This window comes from Lingula anatina, chromosome 1 (genome assembly GCF_051362555.1).
Source record: "Lingula anatina isolate TDL-2025a chromosome 1, LinAna3.0, whole genome shotgun sequence".
Taxonomy (NCBI): domain Eukaryota; kingdom Metazoa; phylum Brachiopoda; class Lingulata; order Lingulida; family Lingulidae; genus Lingula; species Lingula anatina.
This window is the reverse complement of record NC_141767.1, coordinates 42,062,069-42,074,648: the sequence shown is the minus strand read 5'-3', so window position 1 is coordinate 42,074,648 and position 12,580 is coordinate 42,062,069. Positions and strand designations below refer to the sequence as shown.

General features: G+C 34.0%; 2 protein-coding genes across 13 annotated transcripts in view; one reads left to right on the top strand and one right to left on the bottom strand.

Moving 5' to 3' along the window:
- LOC106163095 (uncharacterized) overlaps window positions 1-4,907 on the bottom strand; it is a 36,466-nt gene extending 31,559 nt beyond the window's left edge. For 5 of the 11 annotated variants that reach the window (XM_087000394.1, XM_087000409.1, XM_087000406.1 and 2 more), the window contains exon 1: window positions 4,630-4,793. The gene's annotated coding sequence lies outside the window, so the exon portion shown is untranslated. Of the gene's footprint in view, window positions 1-100; window positions 120-185; window positions 205-3,888; window positions 4,178-4,629; window positions 4,795-4,839 lie in introns of those variants that run through there. The other 6 variants (XM_087000395.1, XM_087000401.1, XM_087000405.1 and 3 more) reach the window with 6 other exon arrangements.
- On the top strand, window positions 4,371-12,420 carry LOC106169766 (autophagy-related protein 101-like). Of its 2 annotated transcripts, XM_087000439.1 has the most exons (9): window positions 4,371-4,436; window positions 5,172-5,243; window positions 8,068-8,104; window positions 8,307-8,347; window positions 8,695-8,778; window positions 9,885-9,983; window positions 10,558-10,672; window positions 11,239-11,405; window positions 11,710-12,420. In XM_087000439.1, the coding sequence occupies exons 2-9, from the start codon at window positions 5,214-5,216 to the stop codon at window positions 11,791-11,793; spliced, it is 657 nt and encodes a 218-aa protein (XP_086856565.1). In that variant the 5' UTR covers window positions 4,371-4,436; window positions 5,172-5,213; the 3' UTR covers window positions 11,794-12,420. The 2 variants fall into 2 exon arrangements, with proteins under 2 accessions (XP_086856565.1, XP_086856563.1); XM_087000437.1 differs by lacking the exon at window positions 4,371-4,436 and having other exon boundaries at window positions 5,080-5,243.
- Window positions 12,421-12,580: the final 160 nt, after the last annotated feature.

The window sequence follows — 12,580 nt, the reverse complement described above, 5'->3', positions numbered from 1 at the left end:
TCCAATGATCTCAGTCGTTGTCTTTTAACCATATTATTGCTATCATATCAATTCTGTGGCAATATTTCTTTTCCAAAAAGAACAAAGCCCCTCCACTTACATGTATTAGCTATTTAGCAGCAGACAGAAAAGAGAGCACACCAGTATTGATTTTGGTATTAGGACGAGATAAAATGATGACTCACACATGCAATGTTTAAAAGGAGTCCCAGTCTTTAGGGCAAATTTATATGAATGGTAATAAAAGTCCTATTGAACAGCCCAGCAACTGTCAGTCTTACAAACTTGTGAAATGTTCGTCAATCTCTTCTTCTATTGGGCTTGTCTCCCACACTTCACTTGAGCTAGCTCAAACAAATCAGGAGGAAGTTCAACAACCATCTATGGGAAGGGTTATACAATTAATGCTTCCTTATTAGGTCATACACTGAATTCACTTTGCTCCACTGGTTGGGAGTTGTAAGCAACCTCATTTATTTTTCCTGTATCAGAAAATCAAGACATGGGGTTTGGTCTCCAGGTGGCAATGCATAGTTAACCATTTACCACACACCCTGAGACCATACATACATACTACCTGTGCAAGTCAAGGGTGTTACTCCAGAGCTAGTGATATTTACTACACAACCCTCATAACCTTACAAAATTCTACTCATTGTTAACAGTTCAAATGGAAAATACAGCTAATGGCTGCAAGCACATTAAGCACACTAGAACTACTTCACCTTATGGCATCTAATTCAATACCAGGTATTCTATCAGAATTTCATGTGGCATCCGTTTGCAGTATTAAACTGTACAATTAAGCATGAGACCGACATGGATGTTTACAAAAAACTTAAACTAAATGATTCCATCTGGAACTTCTCTATAACATTTAAGTTTCTAAATAAGGTCTGTATTTACTGGCTTACCTGTTCAGATTAGCACTACCTTGCTAGGTACTTCACATACCTATACACCTATACACAGACTTTCAACCTACTGCTCTTACCTATCCAGCTGACACAACTTTGAATCTCATGTGTGCAACACATAAGATGCAGGCAGCTTATAAAACTTACAAGATTTCTGGAACATACACTCAAGATCAACAGTCCTTGTGAATAAATCTTAAAAACTGGATTCTAATTTCCAAATAGTGAGACCAAGTATGCTGCATTCCTCTTTTAAACTTTATGTCAAAATCTAACACATAAATTTCTGATAATGACAGATTGAACACCTGGACCCACTATGTACTAGTACATGCATTCCATTAAAAAAAACAACAAGAAGAATGGTGTCATTCATGAGCCACAATGTCAAGATGTCAAGCTCCAAAGAGTTATCTTAAACAAATCAGACTGTGAGACACTGTACCAAACTATCTTTTAAATGGAAAGTTTTCACCAAGTGGAATACTAAATAAGGATTTGGACACTGAATACACATGGGAAGTTTTAAATGCAGCCACAATTAGATGTTTTAACACCAAAGTTTCGCTACCTTTAGTTTATACATCTGCAAATCTCCTATGTACGATTCACAAAGATCAGCATGTTTTATGACTCGTGTCTTTTACTTTCACTTCTTAAATTTTTTGTCTTCAGTTCTTCACTTCATGAGTTCACTTTAGTTTCTGTACTAAATTCACAATAAGTTGACTAACTAGTCAATTTGCCTTTCTTTTCATTTTATGACTCGCGTCTTTTACTTTCACTTCTTAAATCTTTTGTCTTCAGTTCTTCACTTCATGAGTTCACTTTAGTTTCTGTACTAAATTCACAATAAGTTGACTAACTAGTCAATTTGCCTTTCTTTTCATTTTTTCCCCTTTTTTATGAATTTTATAAAGCGCATTGGGATTTTTAAATCATAATTATTTATAATCATTATTCTTCCTACTGTAATAAGCAAATGGATAAGGCTTATCAGGGTAAATTAACAGCAACATAGTGATATCTTAATATGGCCCACCAGACAGGAAGCAATATAACACCTTTAACTCACCTCTCAGGCTCTGTAATTACACCCACCATGGGAGCTCAGTTCTAAATATTTAGCTTCCAAAAAATATCAAATTCAGTTCAGCTGAATAAAACACTGGCAAGAGGCACAGTGGTTAGAAACAGTATACTTTTTTCGACACATTATCACTACTTGAAAGCTCGAGTTTATATAAAAACATACTGATTTATAATTAACAGTTACTAATGGGAGAGAATACTATTTAGTTGAAGTAAATATTATCAGATAACAAAAAAAGAGCTCACAGTGTGCATACTAGTACTTTCACAAAGGACTTAAATTTACCCTGTACTTATAACAGACAAAGGCAGGTAAATACTTTTTATTTATAGTACCAATGCACTGGACATTATATAAGGGTCCCATTTTTATATCCTATGTTAAACCAAGAAATATCCTTCCATCAAATCAATGGTAGATAGATGTATTGTTAAATATTGCTCACTCTGCATTGCAAAAGTATATTATCTTTAGCACTCGGCATAAAATATGTATTAATATTAATCTTGGATACATAAATCTGTCATTTTAATCAAACATAAATATGAGCAATGACAAATAACACCATGAAAGCATATCAAAAACAAAAATGATCTGACATTGCCAAGTTACATATTTCAAAATGAATTAAAAGAAGAGAATCATGTAATACTCTGGAGTGTAACATAACAGACCTGGATCAACATGGTGATTAGTAAAAACCAGTGACCATGACAGGTCACTGAACACAATTACATGCTAATTATACTATCCTTCAGGTAAACCCAAGCTTCTTTTTAAGTGATAGTAAAAGAATATGTAAATCCATACATTCACAGATACCTATTCAAAATCTGTTCCTCTAGCTCCTGGATTCCATAAATTGCCTTTATACTCAGCACTGAAATGCTTATTTTCAGTCACTGCAATGTATCAGTTTGTTAAAAATATTATTCTATTTTTCTACTGTCAGGCACATAATACATCATATTTTTTAATTTTTGTTTGGTACATACAAATTTCAATTACTCCTCATGCCATGAGTCTCCATGCTTGATCTCATATTTCAAGTTCTTTACCTTTTTTGAAAACTTTTGTTTTTAAGGCATACTATTTGCATTTGAAAATGTTGAATATATTCATATCCTGCAAAGCGACGTATCCTTCCCATGGCAGACCTTTAAAAAAGGATGAATCAATTTCAAAAAGGTTCTGGTGCTGATATTTATATATGTGCAGAAAGGCATGGTAGTCTACACATCTGGCCAGACATTAAGAAATGATTTACTTAATAAGAAATGGTATAAAACATCAAATCCATGAGCAAAGATGGGTCAATCAATGATTAGTATTAATAGGAGAAAATTGCATGCTTTTTTCTCAAGGAAAATTAAATTTTGCTAGGAACACCTGGATAGGATACCTTAAACTTAAAAATAAATTTAAGTTAGACATTACTAATCAATCACAATAGTTGTATATGACCAACATATCTCTTAAATCAATGTCATAAACATGCTTTTTCTTTAGTTATCAGAACAAAATGAGGTTGCAAGAAATAATTCACTCCTAACGAAAATCTATTATCAATATGTGAGCATGCCACTCTTCTAGTTCATAATAAGCTTGGGCGAGTTAAATGCGGACGAAAAATTGTATGTAAACAAAATCTGACAGTTGTGTAAATTAATCTGAAAATAAACACGATAAGTGTCCCCGTTTATATTTAAGCCAATGTGATTTGCTAATACCTGGAAAGTTAAATACTACAAAAATTTTCCTTACACTTTTTTAGTAATGAAAAATTGTACTACTTTCAATTCATACTTCTAAGCAAGAATAACTTAAGAAGCAAGCGGTGAGCGGCACCCTGAGCTTCAGAGCTGACTTGACACTAACCTTTTCACTGTAGCCTATCTCCATCGTGTCAAGTAACCTCTGACGAAAATAGTTTGACCTATTTTATATAAGCCAATCGAATCCATGTTTCAAAATTTTTCACCAAAGTTTGGTGAAAACGCTGATTGGTTGATCGTCAATCGGCAATCCTCGGCTGATTCCGCAAGCTCCATACTAACAACATAGTTATTGTCGAGTGCGGAGACATCCGAGTAGTTCCGAGTGGTTCCGAGTGCATAACCGTACACAAAGAAAGCATGGAGTATATCGGAATTTAAACCAGAGCAGTATGATGCCCTGCATCATTATCTACTGAGGGATGATGTATTTTGCGTGCTGCCCACAGGTTACGGCAAGTCCCTGATATTCAGCCTTATCTTTGATTGGTCCGGATTTGAACAAAGCGCGCTTTGACTCGTTCGCGTTCATTGGCTAGATCGTTCAATGAGTCATTGAGTGCGGGCTTAAAATTTGATTGGCGGGCGGCGGGGGCACTCGAATCTGGTCAGAGGTTACTTGACACGATGGAGATAGGCTACAGTGAAAAGGTTAGTGTCAAGTCAGCTCTGAAGCTCAGGGTGTGAGCGGTGACTAGTCTTAAAATATTTCGTGTTTTGCGTCAAAATTACTCTTGCACAGTTTTTCTAATTCAGTCCTTTTAATATACATTCAATCATATCATGAACAGTAAAACCTTCTTACGATTGATTTGTCAAAAAGAAACCGCATTTGACTACTTACGGATCTCGCAGCAATAAATAATATTACGGTGAACCAGGAAAGCACACCCCCGATAACTTTGGGCTCTTCCAATAGACATACAGTCTCCCCTGTGTATCTTTCATTTGATAAATGTAAAATAATATATCAGAAAAAGAAACAAATATTACTGATAAGTTTCCTATTGATTGGCAACTTTATATTTATCTTTTATAATAAATATCTACGTACGCAAATATGTAGCCAGCTTTTCTGGCAAATTTTCAACACTTACACACGGATAAAAAGTGTGACCTCTACCTGACCTACTTTATCTTAGTTGATTGTAAGTAGTTTCGTAGTCGCCTTTATTAGCAAGATTGCCTATTTCATATAATGCACGTGAATTACTGTATATTTTCTAGTGTTTACAATAAAATAATTGTTTTCTTTGATTTTTTGTTGAAAACAATAAATTAACTAAGATTAGGATTTTTATAAAACTACATTTAAAACGAGTGTGTAACTTTGAGTGGTACCAAAACAACAAAATTTCTTCTAATAATTTCACCAACATTTTGCAGTATGTGATGAAATAGTGAAGACGAGCTATTCATACAGAAAACATGAATGCAAGGTCACAGATATTTGAGTTGGTAAGTCTCTCTTGGTATAGAAACTGCTCTAGAGTGATACAGTGTAATCATATTAATATAGCCCTGACCCTAGTAAAAATAAGTTTAATTCCTTTGCCCAGACAAATACAACTACAGATCATAAGCAAAATCTGCACCAATTAAGCGGAAATGTGATTAACTGCATAGAAATGGTACCCTTAACTCAAATAGTTCAAAATGAAATCCATGACCGAGCAGTAGCAATGAGTGAATCATCATGAAATTGATTTTCACTTTGTTAGCATCAGTCTTGTTTTTAGAAAATAGGGACAGTCGGTCATCCGGGCACTTTACCTTAGCAACCGGCATCTGGGGTAAAACAAATCGGGCAACATGGCGGATCGCATTGACTTCTATGAAAAAGTTGGCAGCCTTTGTCCGAAGATATCATACTTCACAGTTCCTGACCACGTGTGTCAGTGAAGTTGAGTTATTTACCTGGTTGATTTCCTTTACAGGCTTCTGTAATTAGCCGCTGCACACCTGGTTAAGAGATAACATCGGCCTTAACTGCCGATCGTTATCTGTGATCGGGAATCTTACAGTGGTAGATTCATTTGCTTACCTGGATGAGCATATTATTCACATCTCTTTTAAAAGAAAACCATTTGAAAGCAACTGATAATATCAAGGAAGGTTTCAATTGTACTAATAACTGTTGACGTTGCATATTGCTGACACATATGACGGGTAGATTTGCAAGCTTACTGAATTGAACCGGTACCGTTTAACTCTCAGGCACGCGCACAAATGTGAAATGGTGGAGGCTTGCTGTGCACCAGGTGACACTACCAACACATTAATAAAATCTTATGGGATTTGTTAAATTTCAAAGATCAACGGAAAAGTAAACGACTATTGCAGGATATAGGTCGTGCAAACGTGACTAAAGACGGGATTGTTGATCGAAACAAGATTTGGTCATAGTTATACATGAACTACGAGATTTGTGTATGTGTGTATAGTTCATTTTATTATAGATAAGGAGAAAGTCATTGTACCTTGTTTGGTATTTATGTTTGTCATTTGTTACATGAATTAATAAGTATACGTAGTATTTACAAGAAATTGAGATTGCATCTTGTGTTGGCGTGTGTGCCGGTATATCAATTCTTTTAGTTAAAATCAATGGACTATAACGTCGAACTTTTTTATTGTAAGTTAATTGAGGGCGTTATAAAGATAAGAAAAAATATACACGTCAATATATTGACAAACCTGTGAGTTAATGTCTAAATCTTTAAGTTATCAAGTAAAATATAAAAAAAGTTGCCATAAATAAAACGACCTTAACTGGTAAAATAACATACAGCTTTATTACCGCGTTTGTTATTCAATTTAATTTTAACCTTGTACGTTTTGAAACTTAACGTTCTGTCTTCCATGATATTTCGCCAATTTTCGTACCAGAAAAGTGCACAATAAGACGCATAGCTGCAAATATTAATACAGGTAACACCACGTGTCTTCTCTTCCAAAAAGTTAGCAAGCAACTGTTTATGCTGTCCTTCCAGGCTTGCATTAATATACATGTACTGTACATACAGACCAAAGAGGCCATATGGGATCGATGACATTGCCCCTATCCCGTTCCCCTGGCTATTGCAGCAGCAGGTGATTTAATCACAATTTGTAGAAATCTTATTCTAATAACTTCTCAGTGTTGCACATTTTCGAGGCCTTTTTTACGATCCAGGTTCTAAGAAGCCATTCCTATATCACCAACGTGTGTACATGCATATACTGTATATACTTAGGGTGGACATTTGCGTATTCAGTTAAGACCAATTTTATCCCGTAACAAGTTAAACAGTTGCTTATTACAAAGGCCTGCTAACTCAATAGTCCAGGTAAATGATTCAACCAGCCAGACACAAAAGGTCAAGCACAGCCTTTGCAAATCTTCTGCTGTAAACTTCCCGATCACAGATAACGATCGGCAGTCATGTTAAGGCCGATTTTATCTCCTTACCAGGTGTGCAGCGGCTAATTACAAAGGCCTGTAAAAGAAATCGACCAGGTAAACAACTCATCCTTACTGACACAAGTGGTCAGTCACTGTGAAGTATGATATCTTCGGACAAAGTCTGCCAACTTTTACATAGAAGTTAATGCGATCCGCCATGTTGCCCGATTTGTTTTACCCCAGATGCCGGTTGCTAAGGCGCGTGACGTCAGCCCGACTGTCCCTATACAGCGAATAAGATAATATTAATAATAATAATAATAATTATTATTATTATTTTGTAATTAATGAATACATAAATAAATAATAAGCATTGAGATTAATGTATGGGCATGCAGACACATACAAGTGATTGGTTTTTACAAGCAAATTTTGCCTGAACATTCTCAAGAAGTGCTTGATCACTAATTTCCTGATCTACTTGTCCAGGTGATCCTACTAGTAACCGTTATCAAAGTATTTATCGGAATCAGCCAGATGCAAGTTTTAGATTACTGAAAGCAACCTTATTATGTACATGTACATTTCACATTGTATTTTGTCAGAATATCAACACGAGTTATTTTTAAAGCCTAAATAAAACAAACTCAGTGAAATAAGCTCAGCTTAAAGAAGAAATATAAATATGTTTTAATGTTGATTCTGGTAATTCAAGTCTTGATTCCAGTTGATTCCAGTAAATACCTTGATTCCGGTATTTAGTATGACAAGGTACTAGTACAGATATATGCTTTTTTTTTTTTTTTTTTTTTTTTTTTTTTTTTTTTTTTTTTTTTTTTTTTTTTTTTTTTGTTATTGAATCAGATGTATTTTCTATATTAACTTTCCATATTACAGTCTGTTGAAGGTCGGCAGATTGATGAAGTGGTAGCAAGTGAGTTACATTTTTGATAGGTTAAATAACTGCTTAATCACGTTAATTATTGTATTGCTGAGGTTCATGTTTTATACCATTTAGGAAAAGTGTAAATGAGAAGGAGGATATTTTTCTTTTAAATTGAATGTATTAAACTATGAAAACTTTTTCATATTATTGTTTAGTTAACATATGTTATAGTCATTTTGCATCTCTCTAGGTATATTCCACACAATACTCTTCCACAGAACATTGGGCAAGGTGAGGTTTATATAATTCTAATTTATAATGGTTACATCATTTTTTTTGTCTGTGACACCATACTTAAATGTATTCTTCTAAGTAATTAGTGTGTATAATATGTATTTTATTTCATGTGAGAATGTTTTGCAAATTATTATTTATAATTATGTACTATACTGTGCAAGTTTGTGGAAGATAAAAATGTCAGTCTTCAATCATGTAAGTAGGGGTGATGGCTTATGCGAACATTAAAATGTTGAAATGCATATTTGTGTCAATTGTTTTTATTTATTTGTTTATATTATTTTCTTATTTTAAAGTATAATTACTTGATGATAAAGTTATTTTATACTTTATATTATTAGTTCCGCTATAAAGCAGAGGGCAGTTATTCCATTGGTACAGTGGGAATGGTGGATGTAGACTGTGATTTTGTAGATTTTACATATGTGAGTATGGATGGAATTATATTTGAAGACAAAATATTTTGAAGTAGGATTTTTTTGCACAAACTTAATGAATTCCTAGTAATATCTCAACCACACAATAAGAACATTGCCCGCAGTCTTAGCATGTCAATAGGTGCCAGCGTGGTACAAGTCTCATCTCACGCCAAAAATCTGGGAGTTTATTTCGACAGTACATTGTCCATGAACAGGCAAATTTCTAACGTATCTAAAACATGTATGTTCAATATTAGAAACATTGGTTCCTTACGAAAACATTTAACCGACTCTACTACAGCAACAGTTATACATGCCCTGGTTACATCAAGACTTGATTTCTGCAACTCCCTTCTTTATGGAGCTCAGAGGAACAAATCAAACGGCTACAGCGTGTACAGAATATATCTGCTCACCTACTGACCCGCACTCCAAAAGACAACCACATTACTCCTGTTTTAATGATGTTGCACTGGCTCCCTGTCCGAGCACGCATTTTATTCAAACTTTTAACATTTGCACATGCAGCATTTTATAAACTTGCACTTTCTTATTTAAATGAGCTTGTTTTACACTACGTGCCATCAAGTGATCAGGTGATCACCTTCTTCTTAAGGCTTATAAGGCAAGATTAGTATCATACGGTGATAAAGCTTTTAAATTTGCAGCACCAAAAGAATGGAATATTTTACCCATCAGTCTTAGATAAATTGTGGACCCTGGACATTTTAAAAAGGAACTAAAAACCCACCTTTTTAAACAATATTATCTTTAAATTCTTGAAAAAACACTTCTTAAGAAAAACTGTTCTTAGTCATAGTTTTAAATTTCCCCTTTTTTATCCATTTTATATATCCTTTTTTTTAATCTTTAATATTTTTCTATAATCATTTTTCTTTTTTTTTTCATCTCATAACCATTATCAATATTTTTCTTTTAATTTGAATTTTATAATTTTTGTAAAGTCTACTGAACACGTGTTGGATTTTAGACTATTAATAAATATCATTATTATTATTATTATTATTAAACCATAGCTTACTGTTTTCTTCTATAAGGAAATTAAAAATAAAAAATAGGCAAATTTGAAATTAGAATTCTGCTTGGAATAGGTCCGTGCGGCTTCAAGTGAAATAGACCAAGCTATTAAGAGAGAAATGGCAGCATTCAGAGATGCTCTACGAAATAATGAGAATGCTACTAGTGGACAGGTAAGCTATTGCAGTGCACACTATCATGTCATGTCATAACATACCATGTCATTTCATATGACAATGCATCATAGAAAATAAGTTACGGGTATTCACAAAATATGAATAATAGGTGTAATGCGCAAAGATGCACAATTTAAGATTTTCCCATGTGCGTTTGTTTTTGACTAATTTTGAGAACAAACAGATTGCATCTTTTAAGGCTGTATATCACAAGCTAAGCTGAGTATGCATGTGGAGGCATATCTCATTTAAGACTGATATTTTAACATGAGATAGAACTCATATTTTTAAAACAATTTTTCCTTGGGTAAATGATCTTTTTCTCTGACTACTTAATTAACCTTTGTTCTTCCTTTCCTTACACATGGCAGAACTATGTAAAATAATTTTGAAAAATTTTAATGTCCTACACTCTTGCTTAACCATGGGTTTTTCATATTCCGCCTTTTGAATCCCAACTCAAACTGCGCTGTATAGTAAAGGTGTTGTCATTTCTTTAAAAATTGTCTCATGGTCAAAGTACTAGTAATTGTTGCATGTATAGATACCTAACAGATTTCATTCTCTGTAGATTTCCTTAGAATTTTACCAGAAGAAGCGTGCCAGGTGGCCTTTCCCAGCTGAGTGCATACCTTGGGAGGTGTGGACCTTAAAACTGGACATAATTGGTCTGGCTAATGAACATGGTGAGTTATAGTTACCAATGAGATTCAAGTCTTATGGTTGCCAGCTTCTTTGTTTTCAATCCTCCATTCGCATAACCTTATCGACCTCTGACATTCAGCAATAAGTTTGATTGAAGTTAACCTCACCAATTTCAAATGCGCATCAATTTATCTGGATTTCTTGGTTCTGTGTGACACAGTTGACATAAATGATTGGTGCAGTGAATTTCAAAGAGCACTGAGATCAGTAATCGAAATGTGACAAATGAGCATGCATTGATTTTAAAAATGAAGAAGCTGGCTTAAAACTCAGGCTAGGGAGTATGTAAGACAAACCTTAATGTAAAAAGTGCCTGAAGACTCTATTGCAGTTTGGCCACCTGTTACAAACTCACTCACAAATTGACAATTATGAAGTTAAGAAATTGCTAATTATGAATCACTTAAAAAAGAGATGTGTATCATTTACACACATTTTGAAATTTGCAGGAGGAAAGCATACCAATTTTTTAAATTCATTAGTTTTATGAGTATTTTTATATCTGCCTTTCACCCCATGATTTATAATATGTCTCTTTTCTAATCAGAGAGGCAGATACATAGAGAAAAGGTTGGGGAACTGCTTAGTGAAAAGATTATGTACATAGCTGATGTCATGAACAGACATGAATATGTTCCAAAGATGCCAAACCAATCGGAACTGGATTTGGTGTTTGATACAAACTTCCAGGATGTACAACCATATTTATTTAAAGTAAGTACATTTTGTGAAAAGCAACTACTTGTGATAACGATGAAAATAATGTCATTTTTATGAACACTTACTGCTACGTTCTCAAAATCTTCCATTAGAAAAGCAATGAATAACAATAAGATTTTAAAGGAAATATTTTAACAAGTCAGAAAATAAAGACATATGAGATTTATAGGTTTTCCCCACATTTCTCCTTCATCAAAACAAACACTATCATAACAGTAAGATACATCTATGTCTTTTGTCTAAAATACTGTACAGTATTCATTTTGAAATGTAATCATGTTATATTTTTCCGTAATAGATCTCACACCAGACCACAGGACCACAGTCTGCATCAGTCAGCAACACCATGAGGAAGTTTATCAAGGACACACTAGCATTTTAGGCAACAGCAACCAGTCCCAAGTCCAGTTTATAGATATGGAGATTAATATGCACTCTATTCAATGCTGATAATCTTAACAATGGGCATTTTCTAAGAACATTTGATGTAATGATCATGGACAGCCCAGACATGGTGTATAATTTAAAAGAAGCAGTGGAGTCTGTGAAGTATCTCAGTTCTTTATCAAAGTTCAGAGTTACATAGTTAAAGGAATATAATGTAATGATATGTCCAAAGGGCATTTTCAAACCTGATATAATTTGTGTCAAGAAAGCTGAACATTCTTTTATTAATACATTTGTACATGTATGTGGTCAGTTTGTTGTGCATGCTGTAATTCCACGGCACGTGGAATTTTTTGCAACATTTTCTTTATAGCTAAAGACAAATGTGACAAACAAGGGCTCGAATGAGGCTAGTACTTCATTGGTTTTGTATCATACAAACCAATCGTAACTCGTGTTAACTTATGAAAGATATGATTCTGTATGTAAGAGGAGTCATTTCGAGAAAAAGTGACTTTGATGTTGCTGAACACAGGCATGATTAACAGAAGTCAAAATAACGGTGTCTGAAAAGTTTGTTTGTTGTGTGTGAAAAGAAAATAAACCATGTGCAATAATCTTATTATTCTTTTTGGAATTGAAATTTTTTAAAGATGTGCTCAAGGCTGAGGTGCAATTTTAGACCCAGTAACAGATGCACCGACAACAAATATTAGCAATATTAAAATCTGACCCTTTATTTTTACCCATAAACCTATCTAACACAGAAAATGGGAGTCCTT

Excerpts from the sequence above, each read along its gene's own strand:
- LOC106169766 (XM_087000439.1), top strand. The coding sequence starts at position 5,214 with ATGAATGCAAGGTCACAGATATTTGAGTTG. Across the intron at positions 8,105-8,306 it reads GATTGATGAAGTGGTAGCAA|GTATATTCCACACAATACTC; the intron begins GTGAGTTACATT and ends GCATCTCTCTAG. Across the intron at positions 10,673-11,238 it reads TGGTCTGGCTAATGAACATG|AGAGGCAGATACATAGAGAA; the intron begins GTGAGTTATAGT and ends TTTTCTAATCAG.